We start from the raw sequence: 16,321 nt of genomic DNA on the forward strand, positions 1-16,321 counted from the left end.
ACTTTCTATGCTGTTTATTTTTGAAAATTTCTATCCCTAGAATTTTCTTGGCTTCCCCTAGCTCCTTCATCTCAAATTTTGACTTCAATTTCAGCTTTAATTGCTGGATTTCTTTCTTAGATTGACTTGCTATGAGCATGTCATCTACATAAAGGAGTAAGAAGATTGAAACACTAGCTAATATATGTTTAAAATAAACACAGCTATCATAGGAACTCCTTCTATATCCTTGGTTTAACATTACCTAGTCGAATTTCCTATACCATTGTCTTGGTGATTGCTTAAGTCCATAGAGTGACTTCTTAAGCAAACATACCTTCTCCACCTTTCCTCTAGATTCAAAACATTTAGGTTGTTTCATTAATATCCTCTCCTCTAGGTCTCCATGGAGAAAGGCTTAGGTAACATCCATTTGTTCTAATTTTAAGTTTAAGTGGGTTGTTATAGCAAGCAGCACTCTAGGTCTCCATCTAGAAAGGCTTAGGTAACATCCATTTGTTCTAATTTTAAGTTTAAGTGAGTTGTTATAGCAAGCAGCACTCTAATTGAGGTATGTTTCACAACTGGTGAGAAAACCTCATTGAAGTCTATACCTGGGACTTGGGTGAATCCTCTAGCAACTAACCTAGCCTTGTACCTAGGTTTTGGATTGCTCCCAGCACCCTCCTTGATCTTATAGAGCCATTTACAGCTTACTACCCGTTGTCCTTGAGGTCTATCAATTAATATCCATGTCTGATTCTTCCTCAAGGATTCTATTTCAGCTTTCATAACTTCTTTTCATAATTCTGCATCCTTTGATGACACTGCCTCCTCAAAGGTGAGAGGCTCTTCTCCTACAATTTCGGATGCACTTGACAATGCATATGACACCAGATCTAAAAATCCATATCTAAGAGGTGGCCTCCTACTCCTTTGTTGTCTATTCCTAGCTACACTGTACCTAGAGGTATCAGGCTGGTCACCTAGACTAGAGTCGACATCACTCTCTTCCTCATTTTCATCATATTGGGTCGAATCTTGTTCAAATGAGTCTTCCTGGGCATTTTCAAGTACTGTTTCTTGGACTTCTATACCTATAACCTTGGAATCTTCTCCTAAGGTTGGCTGGACTTTTGTATTTGATAATTCCATGGTTGATCCTTCATCAAATGTCACATCTCTTGTGACAATAGTCTTAGGCCCTTCTTCCTCAATGTTCCACAGCTTATAACCTTTAACTCCAGTGGAATATCCTACAAATAGGCATTTCTTAGCCCTAGGTTCTAACTTGCCTTGTTTTACATGAGCATAGGCAAGACACCTGAATACTCTAAGGTGGTCTAAGAATGGTTTGTGGCTTGACCATCTTTCATAAGGAGTCTTAAACTCAATTGCAGCAGATAGTGATCTATTTATCACATATGCTGCAGTTGATACAACCTCCCCCCGGAAAGATTTAGGCAGCTTTGCATGAAATAATAACACGCATCTCACTCTTTCCAATAGAGTTTTGTTCATCCTTTCAGCCAACCCATTCTGTTTTGGGTTTCCTAGGGCTGTCAAGAGCCTAACTATCCCACTTTCTTTACACATTTGTGTAAATTCTATGTTACAGAATTCTAACCCATTATTGATCCTAATGGTTTTGATAGACTTCCCCATTTGGTTTTCTACCATCTTTTTCCATGCCTTAAAAGGCTTCAAAGGTTTGATCCTTAGCCTTCAAGACATATACCTACACCATCCTAGAATAGTCATCAACAATAGATAAGAAATACCTAGAGCCTCCATGAGTTTGGGCTTGAGATGGTCCCCAAAGATCTAAGTGGATGTAATCTCATGGAGATTTGGAAGAATGGATTGCTTTCTTACTAAATTTAACTTTGGCAGTCTTTCCATAAATGCAGATCTCACATTTTTCGAGTCTTGCAATCTGCCTATTTCCCAGAATGCCTTGTTTGGCCAGCTCCTTAAGCCCTTGCTCACTAATATGTGACATTCTTAAATGCCACAATTTGGCATGCATCTGGGCACTATTGCTGGCCACTGCAGCTTCCCCACATAAAGTGGTTGCTTGCAAAATGTAAATACCATTCTGAAGTACTGTTTTCATACATATTAGGGAATCCTTTGAGACTTTCAAGACTCCACCATTACCCCTAAAGTTAAGACCATATCTATCCAGTTCACCAAGAGAGATTAAATTTCTCTAAGTTCTGGAACATGCCTTACTGTTGTTAGGATTCTAAATGATCCATCATTCATTTTAAGTCTTATATCTCCAATCCCCAATACCTTGCATTCATAATTATTTCCTAGCAAGACCTTCCCCCCCCCCCCCCCATTAATTTCTTGATAATTCTAGAATCAATGTCTTTTAGAGGACATATGGTATGAACAACCAGAGTCCATGATCCAATCTTTACCCTCGGTTTTTCCAGAGGCAATCAGTGCATTTGCACTGTCATACCCAAATTCGCAAACACTACCTCCATCAATAGATTTCTCTTGATGATCTTTTCTTTTCTTGGGACAATTTCTTTTAATGTGGCCCTCCTCATGACAATGATAACATCTAATAGGTCTTTTTCTAGATTTTGACTTAGACCTCGACCTACCTCTTCCTCTATTATCTTTTCTATCATTTTTGTTCTTAACAATAAGGGCATCTCCTGGGGATGATTTTCCTTCTACCTTATTCTATAATTCTTTCATGTTTAGGGCTCCTATAACATCATCTAAAGATAATGTATCTCTACCATGCTTTAAAATGTCAACAAAAGTCTCATTAGTCCTAGGAAGAGAATGAAGTAAGACTAATGCCTTATCTTCATCCTCATACTTTACATCTATATTCTCAAGATCAAGGCAGAGTTTATTAAACTCATCAATATGATCTTGTAATTTCTAGTCGTCTTGCATTTTAAACGTAAAGAACCTGGCTTTAAGGTAGAGGCGGCTAGACAGGAATTTCATTATGTATAGGCTCTCCAACTTGAGCCATATTTTCGCAGCAATCTTCATCTTGGACACCTCCCTTAGAACTTTGTCACCGAGGCTTAGGATCAACGTGTTGTATGCCTTCTTGATGATCTCCTTCTTTTGTTCTATCGTGTAGTTCTTGAACATCTTAGCTTCTCCTTCTAGTGCCTCCTCAAGGCCAAGATTGCCAAGGAGTGTACTCATCTTCATCTTCTAGAGGGCAAAGTCATTTTGCCTGTTGAATTTCTCTATGTCGTGTCTAGAAGAGGAAGGAATGGAAGCCATGATTGCCTACTAGATTGCGCCTCCTTTCTTGAAATCTTGAATGTGGGAAGGACGATGGCTCTGATACAAAATTATTGTAATAATTCTCACCAACACACACTCGATTTCCTCTCAAGACAAACACAATCTCTCACTCACAACTTAGAACAGAAATAGGAATACAAGAATTAACACAAAATCAAAGCACTCACACACAAGACAGAATTTATCCTAGTTCGAAACTCCTTGAAGGAGAACCTACATCTAAACTGGTATGACTTTGCTCTTCACTATCTTGAAACCGGAAAACAAATATTACATGCACTGTTGACTCTCTCTTAACCCTATTACCAAGTTGCACTACCCAGAGATTACAAAGTAAAACCCTTTACTCTCACGCACATTCTCTTTCCACAAGATAGATCGCAAAATAGAATGAGAGATGAGACCCCCCGAACCCTTCTATTTATAGACTATAGAGGGCGGGAATTACAAGGACACTCTTGACCGTCTATAGTTACAAATATACCCCTAACTAACAGACTCCTAGAAGACTTATTCTAGCACCTTCCAACCGACCTTACTCTACCGTGTCTAATCCTTAGGCAAACATTTCAACAAAACATAAATGCATATCCTCCTCACGAGTAATTCCAACACAAAAATCCAAAAAGGTTCAAGTTCTCCTTCTTAGTTGCATAACTCAAAAAGAAACATAATAAAAAGAAAATATTTTCCACAACTAAACACACCCCTAATGGTTTCATAATGTGCTTCTCCATAAAAGCTCCACCTCAGAATATCATTGGAAACCTCATGATGGTCAAGGATGGGGATCCCAAATCCAAAGGAATCTTGTATATTGGATCCCTAAAAAAGGGTACCCCCAATGCATGAGGCTCCCTGTTTTGTGAGGGTCAAGGAGGGTCACTTTTGTATGCAGTTTTTCCTTTGCCTTTTTTCCAGGGGGCTTTTTCCACAACTCAAATCCATGACCTCTCAATTGCAAAGAAGCAACCTTACCACTATTCCTACCAACGCTCACCCTCATGTGTATTGAATGATTATTGGTTAAATTTGCAATATGTTTTGCAGTCAACTCATATGGTTATTTTACCATTGTTCTTAAATTTGCAATATGACTTGGACTCAGAGGAATAGAAAGCATTTTGACAATAAGGATATTGATGGCATTATGCTATTAAATCAGCTCAGATATTTATGGGCTGAACATATAGCTAGTTATTTCAGTCGTCAATAAGCATTCTAGAAACCCCTTTACTTGTCACATACCAAAGCCTCTTCAGGAAGATTTTGTAAAATTTTCTTTCATGCTGCTTTCAGGAATTACAATATGGCTGTTGGTGTAATTGCTCGTGATTCTGAAATTAGAATTCTGGGAACCAGAGTTTGCTCTGGTAAGGCTTAGTCTGTGGCTGCTGCTGAGTAGCAGTTAAGATAGCCTTTTCATGGGCATCTTCAAGAAACTGGGAAAAAGTTGAGTTTGAGAATCCCTACTGGGAATAAGGTAGGCAGGCAGGAATAGAGGCAAGTCAGCTCTGTTATAAAGGATTACCACTCTTTGGATCAACATAAAGGTTGGAGTTAGTATACTCTCTTAGACAAGCGAATGCTGTGCTAAATGCCCTTGCTAGTTTGCCTTACAGAAGGTCTAAAGTAGCTTCCTCAGATTTGATTCAGCTTCCATGTTATCGTCAAAGGATGGCTGAGCTAAAGGCTAGTTTAGTTTCTGTTGGACGAGATTGGGTGTTCAAGTTTGAAAAGGAAAGGATAAGGTGGTTGGATAAGATAAAGAAGCCTTGAAGATAAGATAAAGCTCCAAGATTCAAAAGAAAGATTCAAGCTTAAATTCAGAAGATAAATTCCAGCATTTTTTAATATTAGTTACTTTTATCTAAATTTGAATTTGTTCTTGTTTTCTAGGAGATAGAATAGATCCTTTTCCTTGTATAAATATCTCTACTCGGATTCAATAAATTTTCAAGTAAGCTTTAAAGAGATTAGCTTATTTCATGATATCAAAGCAAAATCCTGGTCACCTAGATCTCAAGGTCTAGGCTGATTACAAAATTATGGCCGAAACCCTACCAAACCCAAGCCTCAGCCACGAGTTCTCCTAATCTTCATTGTGATGTTTTGCCCGAGATGTTGGACTGGAAGTCTAGAAGAAATCAGAGAAAAAATAAAGATGATCAAGTGGCAGTTAGATTGCAGGACTTAAATGTAATAAACTGTAATTAATAGGGGTAGTTTAGACTTTGTAACAGTCGGTTATTTCCCCTAGGAATATCCGCCTCTCTAGTTTATAAATAGAAAGGTGCCTCTCTAGTTTATAAATAGAAAGGTGCGGAGGCCAGATGAAGATCATCAATCATACTTTTCATTTCATTCTCTTGTGTTCGAGTGCAGTGAGAAGAGAGAGAGTTGTGATAGAATAGTTCTTGGAGTCTTCAAGAGAGGATTGTATTCGAGAGGTAAGGGAAGGCGAGTGAGAGGGATTCTTGTACTGATTTCCAAAGGTTTTAGTGGATTGTTCTCTTCTTGGAGTGCTGGATGTAGTGCCATTTCTATGCCATGAACAAGGGTAAATCGGGTGTGCTACATTGTGGTTTGCTTTCTTGTTTCTCTTTTCAATTCATTTCGATTATTTACTTTTTGTTTTAATCTTGTGTTGTGATTGGTTTCAGTGAGAACATTTGAGTGATTCTTGTGCCATATTAGTTCTCGGTTTCAACACTCATTCTCAGCCAAATTTTTCTATAAACCCTGTTGATAACCATCCTCTATAGATTACTCAACATAAGTTAAATAGAAGTAATTTTAGAGAATGGTTTCAATCGGTATTGCTTGTAATCAAAGGGAAAGGAAAAGATGGATACCTTTGACAAGAGCAATTCCTACTCCACCAAACACAGCAGCAAATTATGGCACTTGGGAAGTAAAAAACTCAACTATTATGGCATGGCTTATCAACTCAATAGATCCAAGGGAGCCAAGGATTGGTAGAACCTATCTCTTCTACAAGACGACAAAAGAGATTTGAGATGCCATCAAAGAAGTACTCAGATTTGGAGAATACCTCTCAATGTTTTGAGATCAGATCAGCTATTCATACAACCAGACAAGGTAATCTGAATGTTACAGAATACTATAACGTTTTCGATTGAGTTATGGCATGAGATGGATTTATTCTACAATGTTAATTGGGAGTATTCAACTGATACCACAAAATATAATAAAATGTTAGAAAAGAATTGTGTCTTTGATTTCCTCAATGGTCTTAACTCTGATTTGGATGAAGTTCATGGAAGACTATTGGGTACTAAACCCTCACCTACACTTAGAGAAGTGTTTGTTGAGGTAAGGAGAGAAGAGGGCAGGCATAAGGTGATGCTTACCTAACAAACATACTCCATCTTATGTCATCAAAACTCTGCTCTTGCTACTATCAAACAGGTGGATACTTTGTCAAGAAATCAAGAGAAGGACAAGCAGTGATGTGACCACTGTAACAAACCCTACCACACATGGGAAACCACGACCTGAGCCTGACAATGCCTTCCCTTCTAATTCATATCGAATTAGAAGGATCAAACACCGAAACAGAAAAAAAAAGAGAGAAGAATGAGGAAGAACAAGAGAGAACAGAAAGAAGAGAGGTATTGCAGAATTCTGATATTTTCGTTCGTTCCATTCATTCCTAGGATGGGAGAATATACACTAGCGTTTGGGAGGAAAGATTCTCCTGCCAGGGTGGGCCCTCCACCCTAACAAACTTGATATTCCCCTAACTTCCTTGCACATGGCAATAACTACCTCTACATTAGAATTACAACAGTAAAAGTAACAAAAATTAAAATGTGCTATGGTAAGGGCCCTTCTTGTGACATTTCCCCCCTCCTTAATCATTTTCTTGTCCTCAAGAAATGCTAAGGAGGCCAGCAGTTCTAAGGAATTGCCTGAGAAGATCTGGGAAGTACTCCCAGGTGTTGTCATTCGATGATCTATCATGCCACCTGACCAATACTTGAATGAGAGGAGCTCCATGCCTATATACAACCCTTCTCTTCAAAATAGCTTCTAGTTCCACTGTCTGGCTAGCCTCTTTAGGAAGGGTAGGCAATGCAGACTTCACTGGTTGTTCCCCAACTGACCTTTTTAGGAGTGAAACATAAAATATAGGGTGAATTAGTGACCCTGCAGGTAGTCGTAGGCGATATGCCCCTTCCCCACCTTAGCTTCTATGTGAAATGGTCCATAGTACTTGGGACTGAGCTTGGTTGTCTTTCCCTAGGTGATAAGACTTCAGGTGAGGGTACCTCAACCTTAGATACACCTCGTTCCCTACTTCAAACTCTCTTTCACTTCTCCTCCTATCGGCAAACTGCTTCATTCGATTCTGAGCCGAAACTAACTCTTGCTTCAGCTGTTGGGTCACTTTCCTCTTTTGCTACAAATAATTGTCTATTGAAGCCACATTAGATCCTTCCCCCATTGTAGATAGAATAGGCGGCTTGTACCCAAACAAGGACTCAAGTGGGGTCATTTTAATTGAGGAGTGGTGGGTAGTATTGTACCACCATTGAGCCAAGGCTAACCACCTATGCCACTCCTTGGGTTGTAAGAGGCAGATGCATCTTAGGTAAGTCTCAAGGCTCTGGTTCAGCCTCTCGGTTTGTCAATCTGTTTAAGGGTGATGAGCTGTGGACATGCTCAATTTTGTTCCCAACAACCTCATCAACTCTTGCCACATTAAGTTGGTAAAAATTCTATCTCTGTCTAAAACAATGGACTTAGGAGTCCCATGTAACTTAACCACTCAATCCAAGAAAGCCCTAGCTACCTCTTGAACTGTGTAAGGATGAGTCAACCCTATGAAATGGGAAAACTTAATCAGTCTATCCACTACTACTAGAATGATGTCCTTACCCTCTGACCTGGGCAATCCTTCCACAAAGTCCATAGACACACTCAACCAAGCTTGTTCTAGGATAGGCAAAGGCTGCAGTAGCCCAGCGTAGGCCACCGTTTCTGATTTACATCTCTTACAGATGTTGCATGCCTGCACAAATTCCTTAACCTCTGATTTCATCCTCGACCAATGGAAAATCCATCTAACTCTCAAGTAAGTATTTTGTTCCCCTAAATGCCCCCCTAAGAGAGACTCATGCAAGGCCTAAAATATCTTCTTTTTGAGGTCTGCATTATCTCCAATCACTATTCTCCCCTGGTGTCTCAACATTCCTCCATTTAAAGTATACCCATCTACCTCGTTGGCCCCAACAGCCAATCCTTCCAATAAGGGTCTAAGCTTATCATCCCCCTCATAGCTGTCAATAACCTCTCGATGCCACTGGGGAACCACCACTGTCATAGTCGTAGAACTCCCTTCTTCATGGCACCTTGAAAGTGCATCTACGGCTACATTTTCCTTCCTTTTTCTGTATTGTATTATATAATCTAATCCCATGAGTTTGACCATCCCCTTCCTTTACAGTTGCATTTGAAGTTTCTGTTGTAACAGGAACTTCAAACTTTTATGGTCTATTTTGATTATAAATTTACCCCCATCTGTGCCTCCACCTGTCAACCGCCATCAACACCACTAGGAATTCCTTTTCATATATGCTGAGCCTTAAGTGTTTAGGACCAAACACCTGACTTAAGAATGCTAGAGGCCTTCCTTCCTGCACCAAAACTGCCCCTATCCCTATTCCACTTGCATCTGTTTCCAGAATAAAGGGCTAATTGAAATCAGGAAGCACTAGCATTGGCACCCTACTCATGGCCCTTTTTAAATTCTCGAATGCCTCTTCTACTCTTGGCCCCCAGCTGAAACTTCCCTTCTTCAACAATTTGGTTAAAGGCTTGCTAATTACCCCATAGTTCCTTACAAACCAACGGTAGTACCTTGTTAGCCCTAAAAATCCCCTTAAGGCTCTCACTGAAGTCAGCCTTGGCCAAGACACCTTGGCCTCCACTTTTCTAGGGTCAGTACTCACCCCTCCTTTTGATATAAGGTGTCCCAAATATTCCACTTGCCCTTAACCAAATGCACACTTAGATTTCTTAATAAAAAGCTGATGAGATCTGAGGATGTCAAGGGTAGTTTCTAAGGTGGGTTAAATGTTGTTCAAAAGTGGAGCTGTAAATGAGTATGTCATCAAAGAATACTAGTATAAACTTTCGAAGATAGGGTTCAAAATTCTATTTATGAGAGATTGACAAGTAGTCGGGGCATTGGTGAGCCCAAATGGCATCACCAAGAATTCAAAATGTCCATGGTGAGTTCTAAAAGTTGTTTTGTGGATATCCTCGAGTTTTGTCCTAATTTGGTGGCAACCCAAGCATAGGTTAATCTTAGAAAAGAATTGATCATGGCGAAGTTCATCCAAAAGATCTTCCACCAACGGTATAGGGAATTTATCTTTGATGGTCATAACATTTAGTTGGCAGTAATCCACACAAAATTGCCATGTTCCATCCTTCTTTTTAACTAATAGGACAAGGGAAGCAAAAGGGCTTTGGCTAGTTCTAATGATGGATTGTTAAAGCATTTCCTTGACCATTTTTTCAATTTCATTCTTCTGAAATGGAGGGTAACAGTAAGTTCTAATGTTAATAGGTTCAGTATTTGGTTTTAGGTTAATAGAGTGGTCCAACATTCTGATAGGAGGGAGTGATTGGGGTTTAATAAAAAGATCCTCAAATTCTACCAATAGTTTATTAAGGAGATCTAAATGATGTACCTGATCTAACATCCCCTAGGGTGTGTGCTAACTGTTAGGTAGATCTGCCCATGCAGTACATGATCTCCTTGTACCTCCTTGGCTGCACAATTGAGAAAAGATGCGCTAGCTGATTCCATTTTCTCTTGATCACCCTCTATAATCTCTTCTCTGATATCATCTTACATGTTCCAGCCTCTTTTCCCCCTAATAATGTCATCTTCCTTCCCTCCTACTCAAAAGATACTTTCATCCGATTAAAATCAAAGCTAATGGGGCTCACCCCTTTCATCCAATCCACTCCTAAAACCACATCACAACCTTCCAACTGTAATAGCCTCAAATCTGTTTCTAATTTCTCCCCTTGCATCTCCTAGCAAAAGCCATTATAGGCTGATTTGCTCAACACCCTTTGGACATTCGCTAGTGTCACACTCAAGGGTGGAGTCCCTGTGAGTTGACATTTCAGCCTTTTTGTTGTGCTTTCATCAAGAAAGTTGTGGGTACTCCCACTATCTATTAGAATCATGAGATTGTTGCCCTTAAGCCCCTCCACCTTAATGATCTTGTTGTTAGCTACTCCCTTCAATGCATGAATGGAGATCTCTCCATTGTCTTCTACCCCAATATCCCCCCAGCCCTCTTCCTCTGCCTCCTCTTGTTCATCCTCCTCATCACCTTCCAGCAGCAGGATTTGCCTCTTACATTGATGTCCGAGATGGTACTTATCCCACATCGAAAGCAAATGTCAGCTAACCTCTTGTGCTCCTTGAGCTGCACCCCAAAGGGAACAAAGCTTGACCCAATCACATTTTTCACTCCACTACCCCTCTTCACCGGTTCTCAGTCATAGCCCTTTCCTCCCATGTTGGATGTTCCTGCAACCACCCCCCTTGGTTGCTGCCTCTGTTCCTTAATTAGGGTCTCCACTAGCATCTCTTGCAAACGGGCACTCTCAGATGCTTGTTCTACCGTTTGGGGCTTCATCATTTTGACCATTGACCGTAACTCTTCACTCAGGTCACTTATAAAGCTAGACACAAAGTAAGCTTCTGAGAGGTGAGGATTATAGCCGATCGCATAAGACCCGAGTTCCTCAAACCTACGTAAATAGGTTCCTACACTCCCTGTTTTCCTTAGTTTATTAAATTCCTCAATGGCGTCCACCATACTCCTTTCCCCAAAGCTCACAGAGTTTATCAGAGAACTCTTCCCATGTGTACTCTCCTCTCACCCTTAAACACCCTTGAAACCAAGCATCCACTACCTCACTGAAATATGCAGTGGCCAAGCTCACCCTCTGCATCCTCGGTATATTGTACCACTCGAACAGCCTTTCACATTTCCTCAACCACCATCGAGGATTAACTCCTTCAAATACTGGAATTTCCATCCAAGGCATAGGAATCCCTGGATGATGAGGGTGGTGCAGTTCTTCTCTGTCCCTACCCATCATCCTTTCCAACCCCTTCTTCGGGTCTACCTCAATCTCAGAGGCCCCATTTCCCCTGCTCATCCTATTCCCTTGCAAGATTAGCTCATTCCTTTCTCTAGGAGGGAAATCAGGGGAGACCCTTATCGAATTCTGGCAAGTGAACATCACCATGAATCACTGTATTTGAGCTCCCATCTCTTCCCGCACTCACGCAATCGACCCTTCCAATCTTCACTCCAGTCCTTCCATAGAACTCTCCAATTTATGATCAACGGCCACGATCGCCTCATGGTTCCAAATAGCCCCGAACTCCAGTTGGTCTACTCAATTCTGGAAGTCGTTCATCGTCGAGCTGACTTACTATAACTGCAACTCCAAGTTCTTCATGCAGTTTCCTTCCACCATTGCACCTCTCCACAGAGCACCGACCGAGAATTGTTGCTCTGATACCAAGATTGTCACGGCCTGAGCCTGACAATGCCTTCCCTTCTAATCTGGTATGAATTAGAAGGATCAAACACCGAAACAGAGAAGAATGAGGAAGAACAAAGAGAAGAACGAGAGAGAACAGAGATAAGAGAGGTATTGTAGAATTCTGATATTTTCGTTCATTCCATTCATCCTCAGGATGGGAAAATATACACCAGCGTTTGGGAGAAGAGATTCTCTTGCCAGGGTGGGCCATACACCCTAACAAACTTGCTATTCCCCTAACTTCCTTGCACATGGCAGTAACTACCTCTACATTAGGACTTGCAATAGTAAAAGTAAATAAACTAACTTCTACATCATGAATTACAGTAGTAAAAGTAACAAAAATTTAAATGAGCCATGGTAAAGGCCTTTCTCATGACACCCCTCAATAAAATGGGATAGCTGAGAGAAAAAACAGACACCTACTTGAGGTGGCATGAGCCATAATGTTCACTACCAATGTTCCTCACTCTTATTGAGGAGAAGTTGTTCTTACAGCCTCTTATATCATCAATCGTGTTCTCTCTAAAACCCTGCAATTCAAAGGCACTTAAGTGTATCTTTGTTGGGTCTCCTTCCCAAAAAAGATACAAGTGTTATTGTCCCTCCTCCCGCAGATTTTTTGTGTCCTCTAATATCACATTCTATGAGGATCGCCCATTTTATCCTCCTATATCTTCTCTAGAGGAGATTACTAGCACACAGTGGCCTAGGGATCCTCTCATTTCTCTTCCTCTGCTTGATTCTATTCCATCTACCTTGCCAATATGTTCTCAAGGAGCATCAACTCCTAACAACATACTTACTAGCAGCCCCTAACTCTCCTGATATTTCTATTCCAGATCCGCACATGTCTGATACCTCTACTCCTAAAACAGTCATTGATACTCACCACCTTCCAACTCCTAACCTTCCCCCTTCTAACAATCCTCTTCTAGTATACTCCAGATAGCCTAAAGGCCATCGGGAATCTTTGCACAGTCAACCATCAAATCTAAAGGCTGGTTCATCTAAGGACAACACTACTACAAGGATGGATGATAATTTGGATCGAGTTGTTCCTATAGCATTGCGAAAAGGGGTAAGGTCATGTGTCAACTACCCTATTTCTAATCATTTGACTAATAAAAAATTGTCTCCTCAGTTCAAGGCTTTTGTTGCAAGTATTGACAACATTGAAGTTCCCAAAACCATCCAATGTGCTATGAAGGATCCTAAGTGGAAGGTGGTTGTTTTGGAAGAAATGAAGGCCTTGGTTGGTAATAATACATGGGACATAGTAAAATTGCCCTCAAATAAGAAGGTAACTGGATGTAAGTGGGTATTTACAGTAAAACATCTTGCAGATGGGAGTGTTGAAAGATATAAGACTCAATTGGTGGCCCAAGGATTCACCCAAACCTATGGGATTGACTATAAGGAAATATTTGCTCCTGTGGTAAAACTGAATTCTATCAAGGTATTACTCTCTATTGCTATTAATTTAGAGCGGCCTTTATTTTAATTTGATATTAAAAATGTTTTCCTTAATGGAGATTTGGATGATGAGATATATATGTGGGTTCCTCCTGGTTTTGAGCATGAAGTTGACAATGGAAAGGTTTGTAAGCTTAAGAGGTCTCTGTATGGGTTAAAACAATCACCAAGAACCTGGTTCAAGAGGTTTAGCATGACCCTAAATCGGTTAGGATATAAAAAAGAGCAAGCAGACCATACTTTGTTCACAAAACACAACAAATGGAAGCAAGGCTATATTAATCGTCTATGTGAATGATATTGTAGTGACAGGAGATGACATGCAAAAAATAGAGAACTTGAAGAAGCAATTGGGAGCTGAATTTGAAGTCAAAGACCTAGGAACAATGAGGTATTTCCTAAGAATATAGGTGGCTTGGAATAAAGGAGGTTTGTTCATCTCACAGAGAAAATATACTCTTGATTTATTTAAAGAAACAAGTATGTTAGGGTATAGACTTATTGGGACACCCCTAGAAAAGAACTGAAAATCTGGAGAAATTAATGATGATGCCCCAGTAGAAAAGGAAAGATATCAACGGTTGGTCGGAAAATTAATCTACTTGTCTCTTACAAAGCCGGATATAGCCTATGTAGTAAGTGTAATAAGTTAATATATGCATTCTCCCACTCAAAGACATATGAATGTTATTTTTCATGTCCTCATGTATCTAAAAGGAACACCTGGAAAATGATTACTATTTCAAAAAACAGAGAAGAGAGGAAATGAGGGCTTTGTTGATGCGGATTGGGCAGGACCAGCAAGGTCTATTGAATATGGCTGGTCAACTTTAGGTTATTGTACCAAAGTATGGGGAAATGAAGTTACATGGAGAAGTAAGAAACAGTCGGTTGTTACCCACAACAATGCTGAGATAGAATTTCAAGCTATAGCTCAAGGAATCTGTGAAGTGATTTGGTTAGAAAGGCTAATGGAAGACTTACATGTTCCTTTGTCACAACAAACAAAAGTGTACAGTGATAGTAAATCAGTAACTAGTATTGTTAAAAATCCAATTCAGTGTGATCGAAAGAGGCATATAAGAATAGGCCGAAACTTTATAAAGAAGGAAATTGAGGAAGGAGGAATTAATCTATCCTATATTCTTACAACAAGTCAAGTGGTTGATGTGTTTACAAAAGCTATGGCAAGACCAAGTTTCGAATTGCTAATTGGCAAGTTGGGAATGATTAGTATCTATTCTCCAGGTTAAGAGGGAGTGTTGGACGAGATTGGGTGTTTTGAAAAGGAAAAGATAAGGTGGTTGGATAAGATAAAGATCTAAAAGATAAGGAAGCCCTGAAGATAAGATAAAACTCCAAGATTAATGGAAAGATTCAAGCTTAAATTCAGAAGATAAATTCCAACATTTTTTAATATTAGTTACTGTGATCTAAATTTGAATTTGTTCTTGTTTTGTAGGAGATAGAATAGATCCTTTTCCTTATATAAATATCTCTACTCGGATTCAATAAATTCTCAAGTAAGCTTTCAAGAGTTTAGCTTATTTCAGCTTCAAACTTTCAGTGTAATTGACAATGTTTTCTCTTTCTTTATTTTGTTTCACCAATACAACAATAATAATAATTGCAAGCATATGCACAAGTAGACGTACAATAAAACGGGAAACTCACCCAACATCAGGCTGAGTTTTGAAGATGGTATGATCAGGAAGAGCGCTAACGTGAAAGAAGGGCCCCAAAATGCTGGTCATCTCAATAACCCGGCCATTCAAATAGGCACCCTTTGGAATCCACCAAGGGTGGTTCACCAGAGACTTGGCACCAATGGAAAAACCAACCAAAAACAATAAAGCCCTCAAAGGCTGCTGGAAATTCCCCAGAGCAGACACCTTCAGTACACTCCCCCTCAAATCTTCATACAACTGCCGCAAAATGGGGTCCAGAGTATCAAAATCCGAATCCCGAAAGAACTCTTCAAGAAACCCCGGAGGAGCCACAACCCCTCCACTGCTCCCACCCCCTCCAAACCCATCCAACGAGCTCGAAACTTCTGACAAAATCAAGGGCAACAATGGCGACGCATTTGACTTATCAGTCGCCAAACTGGGAAACAATTCAGGATTTCCCAAGTGAATCCTACAATACGACACTGCCAGTTTCTTCGCTTGCTTAACGACCGACTCCATCTCCGACTTCACAGCCTTGTCCTTCATATTAGCAATCTTTTTCCCCTCATCATACGCGCGGTGAAAACACCCAACCAGATACTGAAACGGGGGTTCGGCCGACGGAATCCCACCCGAAAGGCGATCAATCAAAACCCTCTCCATCAAGTCCCTGGACAGTCTCAAATCATTCCCCTCGCTGAGAATTTCGGCCGCCGTCATCTCCAAGTACACTACTCTGGAATCGGTCTCCATAGAATCTACCAGCTTCACCAGAAAGATCTTCCTGAGAATGATGTCTTCGATCTCCGCCGGAGATCTCTGGGGCTTTTGACTCGCCATAGCCACGGTTTACCTCAGTCCCAACAATCTATGTAACTATAATCAGAACCTAATCAAAGCTCGGAATGAGTTGAACGGGACACACAGAATCGAAGGAATCGAGAGCAAAGAGACGTGAAGTGACGGAGAAGACAAGCGGATAGCAATGAAGTTATATACAGAGAGACTCCATGGATCTTTGGGTTCTACAGGACGATTGATTTGGTTAGGTTTGGTTTGGATTTGGGATTCCTTCCTGCTCCTAAAGGAAATGAAAAGAAAGTGAAAACTTGGGGAGGAATCCGACGATAATATTTCCCAAACGGCGTGGGAGTTTGGAATTTATTGCGACATCTATTAATTATCAAATTGCTTGGCCAAAGCCCTAAGAAAGAGGAATTTTGTTTTGTTTTGTTTTGTTTTATTGATCGAAGAAGAAGAAGACGACTTTCTTCTGGTTTAGGGTTTTC

General features: G+C 40.3%; 1 protein-coding gene across 1 annotated transcript in view; it reads right to left on the reverse strand.

Annotated features, from left to right (window-relative positions):
* LOC127804927 (probable ubiquitin conjugation factor E4) overlaps positions 1-16,311 on the reverse strand; it is a 39,472-nt gene extending 23,161 nt beyond the window's left edge. The window contains exon 1 of the mRNA XM_052342031.1: positions 15,037-16,311. Coding sequence (XP_052197991.1) covers positions 15,037-15,872 — 836 coding nt within the window. The 5' untranslated portion in view covers positions 15,873-16,311. The remainder of the gene's footprint in view (positions 1-15,036) is intronic.
* Positions 16,312-16,321: the final 10 nt, after the last annotated feature.

This window comes from Diospyros lotus, chromosome 6, assembly GCF_014633365.1.
Source record: "Diospyros lotus cultivar Yz01 chromosome 6, ASM1463336v1, whole genome shotgun sequence".
NCBI lineage: Eukaryota > Viridiplantae > Streptophyta > Magnoliopsida > Ericales > Ebenaceae > Diospyros > Diospyros lotus.